This window comes from Salmo trutta, chromosome 20 (genome assembly GCF_901001165.1).
Source record: "Salmo trutta chromosome 20, fSalTru1.1, whole genome shotgun sequence".
NCBI classification, from domain to species: domain Eukaryota; kingdom Metazoa; phylum Chordata; class Actinopteri; order Salmoniformes; family Salmonidae; genus Salmo; species Salmo trutta.
In genome coordinates, this window is record NC_042976.1 from 42601226 (window position 1) to 42619724 (window position 18499).

Consider the following 18499-nt stretch of genomic DNA (forward strand, 5'->3'; position numbering starts at 1 on the left):
AGTAATCTGAAATTATCACAGAACATTTCCGATTCAACTATTCAAACCTGAAACCAAATGGGGAGGGTAGGGGGGTTGACTAGTGTCGGTGGCGGCTTCGGTGCGGGTCGCTGCCCCCGCCCAGACCCCGGATCCGGCCATGGCGCCGGGCTGAACGCCGTGCCTGGACTGGGCACCGGCGCAGAGGAAGGCTCCTGCCATGGAGCAGGGTTGGACCGCCAATGTCCCACTGAATCCTTACAGCCTGATATAGCCCAGCGAGCACGACTAACTCTTCTGTTCTTACCAGTAGGAAAAATATAACCCATTCTCAAACAACGTTCTGCATTTACCTCTATCGTAAGGTTAAAAACAAACTTGACAATTATTTCTTCTCTTTCGGCTTCCTACTTATGAAATGTCCAAGACTTTAAAAGTAACATGTAATGCGCCAAATTTATAAAATATATCAGTCTATCCATAAGAAAAAAATGAGTTTTTTGGGGGGGTGAGCACGATACTACAGCCATTTACTAACCACAACTTCGATTATAACCTAGTTTTATCATGCAATAATTAATACCCATGTTTAGTTATCAATTTTGATCAAGGGCACAGCTCTATCGCTATTACCTATCCACTATTATTAGAATTCATTAGATGTAGGTAACTGTCCCTTATTTGATTCAGTTATTTAAATACGACTCCATTCTCAATATGTTATTCCAGCAGACTATTTAGGCAACAGACAACGTATTACATTGAAATCGCCTCGCTATTTATATTGAATAAAGTAGTCTTTCAATTTGAACTAAGCAAGCTGTTAAACGTTCAGTTTATGTCTTAAACAAACACTGGCGGCAGTATCTGTCCAGGCAAAACATACCAATACTCGAATTACAATCAGAATCCCATATTTTAGTCAATATCATAGACCCAGTGCTATTGAAATGACAAATAAATCCCACAAATGACCCAATTACAATGGCTTGTAGTCTTAACATCTGGCACATAATAACACACAATTCCCATAAATAGCCCTACAGGTCCAAGCGTGTCTCCGCAGAGATTCTCACATGAGCAAAAGGAATAGATTAGCAGTCAATTCGTTAAATCGACATTCATTGACTTAAAACCAGATCTTGCGCCTTGTAATAAAAGCAGATGATCTTTTCTCAAGCGACATATCTAAATGATTTTACTATATCACATTAGCTCCACAATGATAGTTACTGTAGTTTGATGGAAACCCTAGGCTTTGTACGACGTTATAAGTTACGTCGAGATTCCATCTTAATTCGCTCTAACTTTATGGAAAAAGGTTTATTCAATAAATATAGCAACTCCTCTCATACTGCCTTATGGGCAGTTTAATTTTAAATGTAGTCCCCGTACAGAGAATAATCCAATAAGCGTTTTATAGTTACATTGTTAGGGTAAGTTAACCAATAGTGGACACTCTTATCAGTTTCTGAGACAATTGCCCAGACTTTGTAGACAGTTGAATAATGCTTAATCCTCATCTTTATCAAATGATCCATTAAAGGGACCAACTCAAAACCTACGTACGTCTACGTTATGGGTTGTTTAAGTTGCATCTCATTATATTCCCAGTATTACTTTATCAAATCTCCAGTAATCGATTATACACACATACAATTCATCATATTTTCATATCTTCACAGAATCCATATAAAACGTGCTTAAGAAATGCTTAAGTACTCACATCAACCATTCCATTTGCGTTTTCAAGGACTCTCCACAGCTACGAAGCAGCTCTCCAAACATACTCCCAGCGGAGCCGACAAAAAAAATCACTTTTGTTTCCTGGACAATGGGATCCTCAATGGTTCTCTGACCTCCCAGAAACCACGGCAAAGTCTAGGCTCCCAGAAACGATAGACTTGCTGCTAACGTCCTGCTCTCAATACCACCCCGAGATATTCTATGATGGGCAGTGATGGACGGAACGCCAAAATAACATACCAACATTTATTAACCAAATTTCAATCATCTTATTATGCAAATGTTTATACCTTATTTACACACTCGCACAACTCTCATATCACAATCACACAGTACTGTTCCCAAACACACTTAATCAATATTTTTATAACCTGCAGGAATATTTTCTTACTTCTATAGGTGGATTTGGTTTATAGCTTTCACATACAGTTGAAGTCGGAAGTTTACATTCACCTTTGCCAAATACTTTTAAACTGTTTTTCACAATTCCTGACATTTAATCCTAGTAAAAATTCCCTGTCTTAGGTCAGTTAGGATCACCACTTTATTTTAAGAATGTAATATGTCAGAGTAATAGTAGAGAGAATGATTTATTTCAGCTTTTATTTCTTTCCCAGTGGGTCAGACGTTTACATACACTTAAATAGTATTTGGTAGCATTGCCATTAAATTGTTTAACTTGGGTCAAACGTTTCGGGTAGCCTTCCACAAGCTTCCCACAATATGTTGCGTGAATTTTGGCCCTATTCCTCCTGACAGAGCTGGTGTAACTGAGACAGGTTTGTAGGCCTCCTTGCTCGCACATGCTTTTTCAGTTCTGCCTACAAATTTTCTATAGGATTGAGGTCAGGGCTTTGTGATGGCCACTCCAATACCTTGACTAAGTTGTCCTTAAGCTATTTTGCCACAACTTTGGAAGTATGCTTGCGGTCATTGTCCATGTGGAAGACCCATTTGCGACCAAGCTTTAACTTCCTGACTGATGTCTTGAGATGTTGCTTCAATATATCCACATAATTTTCCTTCCTCATGATGCCATTTATTTTGTGAAGTGTACCAGTCCCTCCTGCAGCATAGCACCCCCACAACATGATGCTGCCACCCCCGTGCTTCACGGTTGGGATGGTTTTCTTGGGCTTGCAAGCCTCCCCCTTTTTCCTCCAAACATAACGATGGTCATTATGGCGAAACATTTCTATTTTTTTTTCATCAGACCAGAATACATTTCTCAAAAAAGTACGATCTTTGTCCCCATGTGCAGTTGCAAACCGTAGTCTGGCTTTTTTATGGTGGTTTTGGAGCAGTGGATGCTTCCTTGCTGAGTGGCCTTTCAGGTTATGTCGATATAGGACTCGTTTTACTGTGGATATAGATACTTGTGTACCAGTTTCCTCCAGGATCTTCACAAGGTCCTTTGCTGTTGTTCTGCGATTGATTTGCACTTTTCGCACCAAAGTACGTTCATCTCTAGGAGACAGAGCGCATCTCCTTCCTGAGCGGTATGATGGCTGCGTGGTCCCATGGTGTTTATACTTGCGTACTATTGTTTGTACGGATGAACGTGGTACCTTCAGGCATTTGGAAATTGCTCCTAAGGATGAACCAGACTTGTGGAGGTCTACCATTTTTTTTTCCTGAGATCTTGACTGATTTATTTAGATTTTCCCATGATGTCAAGCAAAGAGGCACTGAGTTTGAAGGTAGGCCTTGAAATACATCCACAGGTACACCTCCAATTGACTCAAATGATGTCAATTAGCCTATCAGAAGCTTCTAAGCCATGACATCATTTTCTGGAATTTTCCAAGCTGTTTAAAGGCACAGTCAATTTAGTGTATGTAAACCTCTGACCCACTGGAATTGTGATACAGTGAATTATAAGTGAAATAATCTGTCTGTAAACAATTGTTGGAAAAATTACTTGTGTCGTGCACAAAGTTGATGTCCTAACCGACTTGCCAAAACTATAGTTTGTTAACAAGAAATTTGTCGAGTGGTTGAAAAACGAGTTTTAATGACTCCAACATAAGTGTATGTAAACATCCGACTTCATCTGTATGTACCTAACTATTTTAAACCATTGCATATCATTAATTTATCTACTAATTATTATTTATCTCAGGCTCACACAGAGCCTTCATGATCACCCACACAGGATTGATCAAATGCTCACACAGAACATTACTAAATAACCATCCACACAGAATTGGCCAGATGTCCACACAGAACATCATTGAAAGGTTACCCACACAGAGTCAACCTACCGTGGCCACACAGAACGCTTCTACAAAGATTACCCACACATGATTTCAAACCCTGTCTAGATGAACAGGGAAACCCATACCATTATCAAAATATTGCCCAATTAATGATCCCAAAACCTGGTGTTGTATCCACACTGGGATATTGCCTTTTGCAATTACTATGGTATAGATTATCTTACATCTATCCAAATGTGCAAAACTACCTACAGAGTACCCATGTCTCCTCTCTAACTTTGTAACACGGTCCCAAAAATCCTATCTTACCTCGTATTTTCTAAGTACCAGGAATATCAAAAACACACACAATTACACCAAACAATAGTAACCCAGGGCATACCTGTGTTGGAATCGGCTAAACTTTGAACATTGAGATATTAAATAAATGATAGAGACAAAGCCTTGAATAGGAAGAGTTTGTAAAAAGCCAGAAGGCTTTGGAATGTGTTTCATGGAGGAAAGGAGAGCAATGTGTTGATTTAGGGAAGAAAGATGGATATCTGTGGATTAGGTGAAGGAGGGGTTGAGGTCAGGAGGTGAGGGGTGAGGTCAGTTCCCCTTAAGAGAGTAATCAGGGTTGGTATCTGGTTAACTTCTTTCCTGTGGAGAGCCATAAAATGTAAGGATTGGAGAGAAAGAGGAGTGTCTTAAGTAGGATGCATATAAACTGTGATGTCTGAAATCTTTTCTGATTACAGCTGTACAGAACCTTTGGGGATGATTAAACTTGGTTAAAGCTTCTCTAGTGTCCGTAAGTTATTTACTCTGAAAAATAAGAACCTAACACCTGTTTACCTTATTTAACAAAACATTTTATAAATTACGTACACATTAAAATTTGAAATTTACCAAAGGTCAGATGCCTCGCAAGGCGTCACCTGCACTCTCATTCTTCGTTCAATATGTTAACCTCACCAGTCCTACTGTAAGCCAGTACCACGGATCTGGACTTTTGGTAGCCCACAATTGGCATATTAACAATCATGTCCAAGGATACCTCACTTAAGAACACTCTCATCAACTCAACTCAGTCCTGCTAGTTACCCCAGCTCTTAGGGAAGACCTCGCTCTGAGCGTACCCTCAACAGGGGCTTTTGTTTTCACTTATGTTCAGTTAATGTCTAATTAGTACTATTAATTCTGTGCCCTTTCAAGTTCAATTATTGAAAGAAACCAGTCTCACCCTTTATCCAATTCTGTTCGAAATGATGTATCCATTCAGCTGACGCTCCCAGCTAGGTGGGGATCCGATCTGCTCCAAATAGTGGAGAGTGGCTTTCCCCTGGTTGCATCTAATGCAACTCCCCATGCACGTTAACCTGGATTTCACTGGGAACAATCAGAAAAATGAAGTTTATCATCCCATCCTCGTCGCCAAAATTGTGGTGGAATTATTGTAATCAAAAGGAGAGACTTTTAGATTTCTTCAAAACAATCAAACTTTATTATTTAATTACTGCAGTAATGGAGTTGGTCGGTAATCACCCCTGGAGGTGATCACTGAGAACTCAACGAGCTGGTTTGAGCCACAGCATTTTATAGCAAAGTCCATCCTGCTTTAGTCTACATGACAAACAACAGATGTATGGAATAATGGGTCACAAGGTTAAGATTTGTATGAAAGATACTTATAATTCACAGCAGACAGTATATGCTGTAACAACTGTCCTCATTGTGTAGAGATCAGAGTCTGGAACCCCCCAACTCCATACTGGAGCCATCTCCCCCTGGTACCCCAGTACAGAAACATTAACTCATGCTCTGGAATGCAGTGTCACCCAAAGACATCGTAAATCTTCTAGAGGCCCATCCTCAGTAGGACACACACAGATGAGCGTTCTAACAACCCCTTATTCTGTTGCGTAAAACAACCATTTGATGCATTAACAGCATTATAACATAATCTTGCAATTTTGCTCTCACACAAGGCACTAAAGTGATACTGCAAAACATTTGGCAAAGCAGTTCACTTTTTGTCCTGAGTACAAAGTGTTATGTTTGGGGCAAATCTAATACAACACATTACTGAGTACCACTCTCCATATTTTCAAGAATAGTGGTGGCTGCATCATATTATGGGTATGTTTGTAATCGTTAAGGACTAGGGTGTTTTTCAGGATAAAAAAACTAATGTAATGGAGCTAAGCACAGACAAAATCCTAGAGGAAAATCTTGTTCAGTCTCCTTTCCACCAGGCACTGGGAGATTAATTCACATTTCAGCAGGGTGTGAGGGAAAAATTATGTATTCACCTTATTTGTTGGATATGTAACAATTATTTACTTAACGAACAGTAAGATATTTCTGTCCTGCTAATGCTCTGTTTTATGGTCTCCACTCTAGCACCCTGCAGCTAGTCTGGGTGTTGAAGACATGGGTTCTACTAGAGATAGCTTGAAGCTGACAATTGACTTGTGTTGGTGATAAAAACCTAAAAGCTAGCATTCTATAGACAAGATGTGGTGTGTGTGACTCCAGATAGAGAGCCCCTGGAAGAGTTAAGAACAATGCCTAAGTAAAAGACCTAAGTAAAATACCATCCTGTGTAGATAACCAAGGTGGCTTATGGGAAGGTTAGAAGTGACTGACTAAGCAATCTTGGTATCAGCTATATAAAAACTGTGCATCGTCTGTAAAGGCTAGACTCTCAGCCTAACAGTTAGTCAAGACTGGTGGGCTGACCGTCTCATTATTGCAATAATTAATCAATATTAAATAAAGATAATTGTTTGAAGAAATTACCAAGACCAAGTCTCTCTCAGTACTGAATTTCCACGACAAGGGCAACAACCTAAAAAAGGCCAAATCTACACTGGAGTTGCTTACCAAGGACAGTGAATGTTCCAGAGTGGCCGAGTTAAAGTTTTGACTTAAATCTAGATGAAAATGGTTGTCTAGCAATGATCAACAACCAATATGACAGAGCTTGAAGAATTTAAAAAAATAATAATAGGAAAATGTTGCACAATCCAGGCGTGGAAAGCTTTTAGAGACTTACCCAGAAAGACTCACAGCTGCAGTCGTTGCCAAAGGTGTATTGACTCAGGGGTGTTAATACTTATGTAAATGATATGTTTTTAATTTTCAAATAAATTAGCAAACATTTCTAAAAACATGTTTTCACTTTGTTGTTTATGGGGTATTGCGTGTAGATGGTTGAGAGAGAAAAAACTGTTTTAATCAATTTTAAATTCAGGTTGTAACACAACAAAATATGGAAAAAGTCAAGGGTTAAATACTTTCTGAAGGCACTGTATACCATACAAAATATAACATATCATACTAAAAGCAGTGTCTCGGATTTACGTACAGAAGCAGACGAAATGCTCCGAGACCAGGTTGTCCTGTAGGTTTTCACTCCAACCCTAATCTATGGCACCTGATTCTAATAATTAGCTGTTTGATAAACTGAATCAGGTTATTCGGAGCGAAAACCTACAGGAGGGTAGCTCTCCTTATTTTGTAATAAAAAAAATTACAATTTGCAATTGTTGATACCGATCTAAAACTATGCAGAAATTGACAATGCTTTAGGCTAGAAACAAGCAGTAAAATGCCTGAGGAAGATGCCTAAAAGATGCCATGAGTCTTGTTAGACTATGTAAAAATGCAGGAAATGAGCTTCAAAACAACATTTTACTAGGCCCTCCAGTTTGACATTTTTCAAATGTGAAAAAGAGGGCCCTGGGGAAAAAAGTTTGGAACCCCTTGTCTAGATGATCGCAGGTATACGGTGGCATCCTGTGGAGCCTGATGGAGGGAGGATGGCTCATAGTAATGGCTAAAATAAGTGGAACGTGTCCAATCCGTGGAAACCATATGTTTGATACAGTTCCATTCATTCCATTCCAATGGTACCCCGCTATATAGGGAAAAGTTTCACTCTATTGTCTGAGAATTGCTTAAAGGTAAAGCCTGTAGCCTAATCCCATTGTTAATCCATTGAGTAGACTAAACATGTTGTTGGAGGACTAACATGAACGTTAGATGGAGCTCAGTAAAAGAAGCAATCAGCTAAAGCATACATCAACGTTCTCTCCCAAATGGCACCCAATTCCCTATATTGTGCACTAGTTTTGACCAGGACTTATAGGGTTACGGTCTATTTTAGTAGTGCACTATGTAAGGAATAGAGTGCCATTTGGGATTGAACTCAAATGTAACATAGGTCAAGCTCTATTTTCAGCAATCAATCCAACCTGGCCTCTTCTTCTGTCTTTGTCTCCAGGGATACGGGTGACATTCTGCTGAAGATCTGTAACCTAATGCCCCAGGACACTGGCATCTACACCTGTGTGGCTGTCAATGACCATGGCACTGCCTCCTCCTCTGCCTCTATCAAAGTACAAGGTAAGAGGAAGTGAAGAGAGGGGGGTTATGGATGATGGATGTAGGGAGGAATGAGGTAGAAGGTGAGGTTCTCTATGACCATGGCGACTACTGATGTTGGCCTGATGTCTGTTTTCAGGTATCCCAACAGCACCTGCGAGGCCCGTGGCCCAGGAGGCCAGTAGCAATGCAGTGATCGTCCACTGGCTCCCCCCTGCCAGCTCAGCTAGCTGTGCCGTGTCCAGCTACACAGTAGAGTACAGGCAGGAAGGTACAGTAGGCCCATCTCTTCTGGCTCCGGGGCGAAGTTGCTCCTAGATACAGAAATAGGATCAGCCTCACCTCCCCAACGCTAACCCTAACCATTAGTAGGGGAAATGCAAAACTGACCCAAGATCACCATCTAGGCCCAACTTCACCTACAATTCACAAGCTACTGACAATCACCTGAGATCTTTGAACAAGAACTTGTTGACCTAACCTCTTCGTTCTCTTCCCTGCAGACTCCCTACTGTGGCAGCAGTCAGTGGTCTCTACGGTAGATGTGTGTGTTAAGATTGAAGATCTCATTCCTGGGGGGCACTACCAGTTCCGTGTCAATGCCAGTAACCCCTGGGGGGTCAGTCCACCCAGCGAGCCCTCCAACATGGTGACCCTACCCAGCGGGAGTGAGTCAAACCCTCCACCTTCACACTACAAGCAGGGAGGGAGTTAAGCTATACCTAGACTATGGATACGTCCTAAATGACACCCTACTCCCTATATAGTGCACTACTTTTGACCAGGGCCCAGGTGCCTGCTCCTAGAATGCATACTAAATGGCACCCTATTCCCTAAACAGTGCACTGCTTTTGACCAGAGCCCTATGGTCAAATGTAGGGCACCATAAAGGGAATAGGGTGCCATTTTGGAAGCACGATTGGTATTTCACCCTCATCACAAAAACCAGTCATGGCAGATCGAGAGGTTCTTGAAGAAACGTTACTGCATAAACGTAGCGACAATGTAAATATTGACTAATAAAATATTCCATTTGTTTTCTCTCTATTCTAAGCTTCCACATATGATGGAATGAGCATTCAGTGGAAAGACAACTTTGAATCGAGTTTCACGGAAATTTGTGAGATTGGACGGTAAAGTACACACCCCCACTGTTTTAAAGCAGCCTATCATTATAATTTGTTGGATTTTATTGGATTTTTCATACAAATTTGCATAACAAAGGCCCACAGCAGCAGTTTGACAGGTACAACAATTACATTTTTTACGTGTTACAACTGTCCTCCTACTCCTCTCCTTTCTCCAGGGGCCGATTCTCCGTAGTGAGAAAGTGTCTGAACAAGGCCAGTAAGAAGGAGGTGGCTGTGAAGTACATCACTAAGAAGATGCAAAAGAAGGAGCAGGTGGACCACGAGGCAGACATCTTGAGCCACGTCCAGCATCCTCAGCTGGTGGCTCTGACTGACACCTACGAGTCCCCCACCTCCCTCATGTTGGTCTTCGAGCTGTAAGGACATTTCTGCTGTGGACTTGGGCTGTTTCTCAATTCATATTTCCCTTGATTCCTTGCGTCATCTCTGCTCACCTCCTTCGCAAAATGCATTGGAGAAGAAGGTCTGGGTGGAGGGACTTTGGACCTTATCCTCCAATACGATTGAGGAGGCAGCAAGGAGAGAGGATGTGAGGAATCGAGAAAAGATGAATTGAGAAAGAGGGATAGATTATTGTACAGCCTGGTGTTTCAGTCTGTTTTTGCTTTTAGCCAACTCCTCGCTGTGTTGCCAACACTAACATGTGAAGCTCATGGTATGAATTTCATAGAAGAGAACCCAGTATAGGACCCAGGCTAGGGATTATAGTTTACACTTGGCTTTCTTAGTGTAAATGAACATAGTCATTGTTTGCATCCCAAATGGCACCCTATTCCCTACATTGGTCAAAATCAGTTTACTGTGTAGGGAATATGGTGCCATTTGGGACGCACAATAGTGTCATAGTGTGGTCTGAATACATTTTTGTCTCGTGTTGTTTCCAGGCTGGAGGGCGGGAGGCTGTTGGACTACCTGGTGGCCCATGATGAGCTGATGGAGGAGAAGGTGGCCTTCTTTGTGAAGGACACCTTAGAGGCCTTACAGCACCTCCACACCTGCAGAGTGGCCCATCTAGACCTTAAGGTAAACACAAAGCACACATCAGTACCAATGCTAAGAACATATGTTATTAAAGTGACATTACACTTTAGTTTGGCAGATGTTTTCAGACCTTTAAAGTAGTCTGTCAAGATGAAACCACGTCCACGACGCCCCAAATGAATGGAAATTAGTTAACTTTTGTAGTCTAAAAGCATCTGAGAAACTTTCAGTGAAATGTCCCTTTAACCTGATCTTGGTCAAACCCATTAACAAACTCATTCATATCGTGTCCCTAGCCTGAGAACCTCCTGGTGGATCTCCACGTGCCTGTTCCTTCTATCAAGCTTATAGATTTTGGAGATGCGGTCCAGGTGTCTCGTCACCGTTATGTCCATCTTCTCCTGGGCAACCCAGAGTTTGCGGCTCCTGAGCTGATCCAGGGCACAGCGGTGTCCCTGAGCACTGATGTTTGGAGCGCCGGGGTCCTGGCCTACGTCATGTTGAGCGGTGTCTCGCCCTTCCTGGACGAGACCCTGGAGGAGACGTGTGTCAATATCTGCAAGCTGGACTTCTGCTTCCCAGAGGACTACTTCCAGGGAGTGAGCCAGGCGGCCAGGGACTTCATCAGCTCTACCCTGCAGCAGGACCCCCGGAAGAGGCCCATTGCCACCATTTGTCTTCAGCACCCCTGGGTGAGTGCCCACAGTGGAGACTACTCCAAGACCCCACTGGACACGGGCCGCCTGGCATCCTTCATCGACAGACGGAGACAACTACACGACGTGCGCCCTGTCACCAACATCAAGGGACTGTTGACCAGAAGCATGGGCCACACCCTATAATCACCCTGTGAACAGCCAATTAACACCCTATGAACACAACACACAGGTGAAACGAAAAACACTCAGTTAGTAGTACTACAGGGGTGTATTCACTAGGCACTAAACAGAACCAAACCGAAGTAAACTGAACCAAACGGGGAGGGACCTACCTGAATTTGTCCAATAGAAACTTGTTTTCGTTGCTAAACAAAACTTTTTGCAACTGTTTGGACTAATGATTACACCCCAGGAATTGAAACATGGTTTTCCATCTCTGGATAGTAGATACTACTGTAACTTTTCAACAAACGTGTTGTGTGAATATCATTACTGTGTTCAAGATGCCAGAAGACAAGACATTGGCATTTGATTCATTGAGATGTTTCGGAGCTGTAGTATGAAGCCCTACCACTCTTATGGTGTCCATGTATTGGAAATGCCAAAATTGTAATATATCATCCTTGGAAATGATTAACTAACTATCAGAGAAAGATCTATGAACGGTAGTATAACTGTTGAATGTAATTTATTGTAGAATGTGGTCAGCCTTTGAAGAAGTGCTATTGTATGTGAAGAAATATTCAGCATTGATCCCTTAGAGTGTGAAGATATAGTATAACGGCTATTTTTCCAATGGTGCGGTTTGAGATATGAATGAAAGAATCTAACACGATTAACTTGTCACATCACTTTGTACATCATTCTTGTAGGTCAGCACGTCTGTCACCTCCAAGCTCACTTTGAATGCATTTTGTTGGTTCACCATTCATAGGTCTCGGGTTTAAATCAAATCAAATGTATTTATATAGCCCTTCTTACATCAGCTTACATCTCAAAGTGCTGTACAGAAACCCAGCCTAAAACCCCAAACAGCAAGCACTGCAGATGTAGAAGCACTGTGGCTAGGAAAAACTCCCTAGAAAGGCCACAATCTAGGAAGAAACCTAGAGAGGAACCAGGCTATGAGGGGTGGCCAGTCCTCTTCTGGCTGAGCCGGGTGGAGATTATAACAGAACATGGCCAAGATGTTCAAATGTTCATAAATGACCAGCATGGTCAAATAATAATAATCACAGTAGTTGTCGAGGCTGCAACAGGTCAGCACCTCGGGAGTAAATGTCAGTTGGCTTTTCATAGCCGATCATTGAGAGTATCTCTACCGCTCCTGCTGTCTCTAGAGAGTTGAAAACAGCAGGTCTGGGACGGGTAGCACGTCCGGTGAACAGGTCAGGGTTCCATAGCCGCAGGCAGAACAGTTGAAACTGGAGCAGCAGCACTGCCAGGTGGACTGGGGACAGCAAGGAGTCATCATGCCAGATAGTCCTGAGGCATGGTCCTAGGGCTCAGGTCCTCAGAGAGAGAGAGAAAGAAAGAAAGAGAATTAGAGAGAGCATATTTAAATTCACACAGGACACCGGATAAGACAGGAGAAATACTCCAGATATAACAGACTGACCCTAGCCCCCCGACACAAACTACTGCAGCGTAAATACTAGTGGCTGAGACAGGATGGGTCAGGAGACACTGTGGCCCCATCTGATGATACCCCCGGACAGGGCCAAACAGGCAGGATATAAACCCACCCACTTTGCCAAAGCACAGCCCCCACACCACTAGAGGGATATCTTCAACCACCAACTTACCATCCTGAGACAAGACCGAGTATAGCCCACAAAGATCTCCGCCACGGCACAACCCAAGGGGGGCGCCAACCCAGACAGGAATACCACGTCAGTGACTCAACCCACTCAAGTGACGCACCCCTCCTAGGGATGGCATGGAAGAGCACCAGTAAGCCAGTGACTCAGCCCCTGTAATAGGGTTAGAGGCAGAGAATCCCAGTGGAGAGAGGGGAACCGGCCAGGCAGAGAGAGCAAGGGCGGTTCCCGTTGGTTTAGGTTTAGTTGTAATTGAATGTTCAAAGCTGGAAGGACAGGCTGCAAATTTCAATCCAAATAGGGCAGTGAACAAACAATGAGTTGCATATTTCTGTTCATAGACCCAAATCGTTTACAACAAATCTGAAGTCTTCACATTAGCTCTCATCACTCATGTAGTTGAGGTGAGTCGGACTGCCTGCGACTTCAAAATCAGTGTCACCCTCGGCCCAAGGAAAATTTTGGTCTAATGGTTCAACAGCCAGTGCAGTCAAAAACGTGACTTTCCTGTGTTCTATATTTCCACACTATGAGGTTGGAATAATACTGTGAAATTGTGAAAATTATGATAATGCCCTTTTAGTGTAAGAGCTGTTTGAAAAGACCGCCTGAAATTTCAGCCTGTTTTGTTGGGATGGAGTTTTGGCCCACCTGGTGAGAATCTCTTTATTAGACCAATAAGAGAGTTCTAAACCTCTCTGCCAATAACAACTAGTTTATAGTTTTGCCCTCCCCACTCAGACCACTCCCAGACAGTCCTAGCAAAGTTCGTATTTGCGAAATTGTTCTTTGCTAGGAAGTTATTTTTGTTTTCATTTTAATTGAAAACAATCACAGTAAGGCACTTAATGTTTACCCAGAAATGATTTGATATTGAGATAAAAACAGCTGCATTGGACCTTTAAGATGTTGGTTTCCCGAGCTCAGAGACTGTGGTTCAGATCCCACCTGTGACACTTAGTACTGGTCACCCATTTACTCAGTATGATTGTTTACTTGTGCAACTAGCACTCAGGGTCTAGAACACTGATTGAACAGTTAATGTAGTATTGCCCCAATAGTGTAGGATTTGTAAACCCAGGCCTTAATTACTTAATTTCTGGATGTATTGTTTATTTAAATATGAGAACTGGTATAACTTGATTTCATTTTTTAAATGTTTTTATTTATTTACTCAAATTATGAAAGGATGTTTGTTTCTAACATTTTGTAACAGCCGACGCAGAGACCCATCATTCACACGTCCTGTGTACTTCAACGCTCTCTAAGGATGCTTCCCAAATGGCACCCTATTCCCTACATAGTGCACTAGTTTTGACCAGGGCCTATAGCACTGGTCAAACAGTGCACTATATAGGAATAGGGTGCCATTTGTGAAGCACATTAAGCATTCCTATAGGTAGGATGTACTGTACAGTATGTAGAGAAATATTTAAATGTTATGCTGATTACATTTTTTCTCATACCTACAGGCAATGCAATTGAATTGGCAACTCATAAACAACCATAAAACTATAACCTTATGTACATGCCTAACCAAATACAAAGCTGGTAGTATGCTCCATGGTACAGTGCTTCAAACCTACTTCTGAGCAAATTGGTGAATCAGTTCTGCTTCACGTTAGCAAGATGTGATACTATTGCTACCTAAAACTAAGTGGTAAAATGCTTAAGATTACAGTGCCTTCTGAAAGTATGCATACCCCTTGACTTTTCCCACATTTTGTTGTGTTACAGCCTGAATTTAAAATGGATTAAATTGAGATTTTGTGCCACTGGCCTACACACAATACCCCATGTCAAAGTGGAATTATGTTAGCAATTAATAAAAAATGAAAAGCTAAAATGTCTTGAGTCAATAAGTATACAACCCCTTTGTTATGTCAAGCCTAAATAAGTTAACAAGTCACATAAGTTGCATGAACTCTGTGTGCACTAAGTGTTTAACATGGTTTTTGAATGACTACCTCATCTCTGTACCCCACATACAATTATCTGTAAGGTCACTCAGTCGAACAGTGAATTTCAAACACAGATTCAATCACAAAGAGCAGGGAGGTTTTCCAATGCCTCACAAAGGGCACCTATTGGTATATGGGTACAAATGAAAAACAAAACAGACATTGAATATCACGGTGAAGTTATTAATTATACTTTGGATGGTGTATCAATACACCCAGTCACTACAAAGATACAGACCTTCCTAACTCAGTTGCCGGAGAGGAAGGAAACCACTCAGGGATTTCACCATGAGGACAATGGTGACTTTAAAACAGCAATGATCCACAGATTGCATATATCCCCAAGTCGCGGACATGCTTTTGGCCCCTCTTCCTCTTCTCCTCAATGTCTTGGGTGTGGAGCTGATGCTGGCACCCTGGCGCATTGTTTGTGGTCATGTGCCAAAATACAAAGATATTGGTCTGGTGTTTTGCGGGAGATTGAGAGGATCCTGGGGGTCGATCGAGAGTTGGACCCGGTTTCTCTACTGTTGGGTCTCCCTAGTAGGCATGTAACTTCTGTGGGTAAGAGGAGGATTTACAACATCCTCACCTTCGCAGCGAGGAAAAACATACTTTTACAGTGGATTAGTGATAAGGTTCCCTCTATTAAAGATTGGCATAAGATACTATTTGAATGGGTGCCGCTGGAATATCTGACATGTACATTGCATTCTAAGACAGATCAGTTCTACAAAGTATGGGAACCTTACCTAAATTACCTAGAACCTGAAGTATCAGCTATTATGCTGCAAGGATTCTCTTAGAATGGTAATCTATGTATTTCAGAATTACGCTGTACGGTCCATGTGGGGAACCCAACTTCTTGGTTTAAACTGAGCTTTTAAAAAAAAAAAATATATTTCTGTTTCTGTTTGTTTAAAATGTATGTATTGAGAGACGCAATGAGGGGGATGGGGTGAGAGAAGCGCTGAGCAGGGAGAGGAAAATGGTGTGTGTGTGTACGTGCGTGCATACATACGGATATGTGTAAGTGAGTGCTGTTTTTTTTTGTCTCGTCTTTGTTGTTGTATCTCTTAATATGGGTGAAAATTGTGAAACTCCAATAAAAATACTGTTACAAAAAAAAACAGCAATGATCATTCAACCAATTTGAATGAAAAATTTTGAAAATCACGGAATAAACACAACATGTAAAGTGTTGGTCCCATGTTTCATGAACTGAAATAAAAGATCCCAGGAATGTTCCATGCGCACAAAAAGCTTATTTCTCTAAAATGTTGTGCACACATTTGTTTACGTTCCTGTTAGTGAGCATTTCTCCTTTGCCAAGATAATTCATCCACGTGACAGGTGTGGCATATCAAGAAGCTGATTAAACAGCATGATCATTACACAGGTGCACCTTGTATTGGGGACAATAAAAGGCCACTCTAAAATGTGCAGTTTTGTCACACAACTCAATGCCACAGATGTCTAAACTTTTGAGGGAGCGTGCAATTGGAATGCTGACAGCAGGAATGTCCACCAGAGCTGTTGCAAGATAATTTAATGTTAGTTTCTCTACCATATGCTGCCTCCAACATTGTTTTAGAGAATTTGGCAGTACGCCCAAACAGCCTCACAACCGCAGACCACATGTAACCACGCCAGCCCAGGACCTCCACATCCAGTTTCTTCACCTGCGGAATCATCTGAGACCATCCACCCAGACAGCTGATGAAACTGAGGAGTATTTGTGTCTGTAATAAAGCCCTTTTGTGGGGAAAAACTCATTCTGATTGGCTGGGCCTGGCTCCCCAGTGGGTGGTCCTATGCCCTCCCAGGCCCACCCATGGCTGCACCCCTGCCCAGTCATGTGAAATCCATAGATTAGGGCCTAATGAATATTTCAATTGACTGATTTCCTTACATGAACTGTAACACAGTAAAATTGTTGAAATTGTTACATGTTGGGTTTATATTTTTGTTCAGTATAATACATGGGAAAATGTTGCACAATCCAGTGTGGAAAGCTCCCAGAGACATGTATTTCATTTACTAACCTTTATTTTACAGAGTGTCATATTGAGACCAAGTCAATTTTTTAAATGAGCCCTGCACAATACAAACACACACATCATAAAGGGCAGCAGGCATTCAAGCCAGAGCCTCCCCTGCAACACATTCCACATCTGTGGAGCATAAAAACCAAAGCAGCTATTCCCTAAATCAGAAGCCACCCTTGGAACCTCTAGCACTATCCAATCTTGTGCTCTTCTACGGTATTCTATAGTCTTGACCTTGACGAGTGTTTCTGCAGAAGCTCATGGTAAATAAACAAAGGGAATGCTGCTCTCTTCTTACAAATAGAGAAGCCCAACCCTCCTTTTAATACAATATGCAATGGTGAGTTATAAAATTAATCGGCAGTAATGAATCTAAGGGAACAATGGAAAACAGCATCTAGAGGTTTAAGTGTGGAAGCTGCATCTAAAACAGACATAAAAGTGGCCTGGACCACTTTCTTTCTATTATCAAAAGACTACACATGCTCTATATCTGTAGAATAATCAATGTTTGATCTCCAATTGATCATCTATCCAGATATCAAGATATTTATAAAGAGGGAGGAAACTCACAAAACTATTTGTGTTTCGTTCAGGCTAGTCATTTCAAGGTTACTTAAGTCTGGAAAATATAGAAAATAGCATGCATTTTGTTTTGTTTGCATTAAGTACCAACTTAAGATCCAATAGTGACTGTAGTGCTTGGAAATCAGACTGCTAATGTGAAAAGGCTTTGTTTACAGATAGTGCAACAGAATACCATACTGTATCATCAGCATAAAGATTATTCACATTTTTCACAGTATTTCCAATGTTATTTATATGCAGCGTAAATAATAGTGGCTCCAGAATTGAACCCTGGGGTACCCCTTTATGCACTTCAAGGAATTGAGATTTAACCTGTCCACAATAGTCCACAAACAAGGCAGCACAATTAATTTTCCAATGTAAAGCATTGACAATATTATTTAAAACTAATGTTGTTGCAGTAATAGTACTGTGCCCTGGTCTAAACCCCAATGTTGTCACGCCCTGACCTTAGAGATCCTTTTTATTCTCTATTTTGGTTAGGTCAGGGTGTGACTAGGGTGGGTACTCTAGTTTTGTATTTCTATGTTGGCCTGATATGGTTCCCAATCAGAGGCAGCTGTATCTCGTTGTCTCTGATTGGGGATCATATTTAGGTAGCCTTTTCCCACCTGTTGTTTGTGGGATCTTATTTTGAGTCAGTGCATGTAGCACCGCTATCGTCACGGTTTGTTGTTTGGGTGTAAAGTTTCACAAAAATAAAATGTGGAACTCAGAGCATGCTGCGCCTTGGTCCTTCTCTACACACAAACGTGACAAATGTGATGTACACTACCTGTCAAAAGTTTTAGAACACCAACTCATTCAAGGGTCTTTCTTTATTTTTTACTATTTTCTACATTGTAGAATAATAGTGAAGACATCAAAACTATGAAATAACACATATGGAATCATGTAGTAACCAAAGAAGTGTTACCTATTCTAGCGACTCTAGTGAGTAGACTAGACCCTGGTTTTATGGATACACAATCTATCG

General features: G+C 41.6%; 1 protein-coding gene across 3 annotated transcripts in view; it reads left to right on the plus strand.

Moving 5' to 3' along the window:
- LOC115156096 (kalirin) overlaps window positions 1-11941 on the plus strand; it is a 288273-nt gene extending 276332 nt beyond the window's left edge. For all 3 annotated transcript variants that reach the window (XM_029703397.1, XM_029703398.1, XM_029703399.1), the window contains 7 exons: window positions 8215-8336; window positions 8455-8586; window positions 8819-8983; window positions 9370-9448; window positions 9622-9822; window positions 10351-10489; window positions 10744-11941. In XM_029703397.1, coding sequence (XP_029559257.1) covers window positions 8215-8336; window positions 8455-8586; window positions 8819-8983; window positions 9370-9448; window positions 9622-9822; window positions 10351-10489; window positions 10744-11289 — 1384 coding nt within the window. In that variant the 3' untranslated portion in view covers window positions 11290-11941. The remainder of the gene's footprint in view (window positions 1-8214; window positions 8337-8454; window positions 8587-8818; window positions 8984-9369; window positions 9449-9621; window positions 9823-10350; window positions 10490-10743) is intronic.
- Window positions 11942-18499: the final 6558 nt, after the last annotated feature.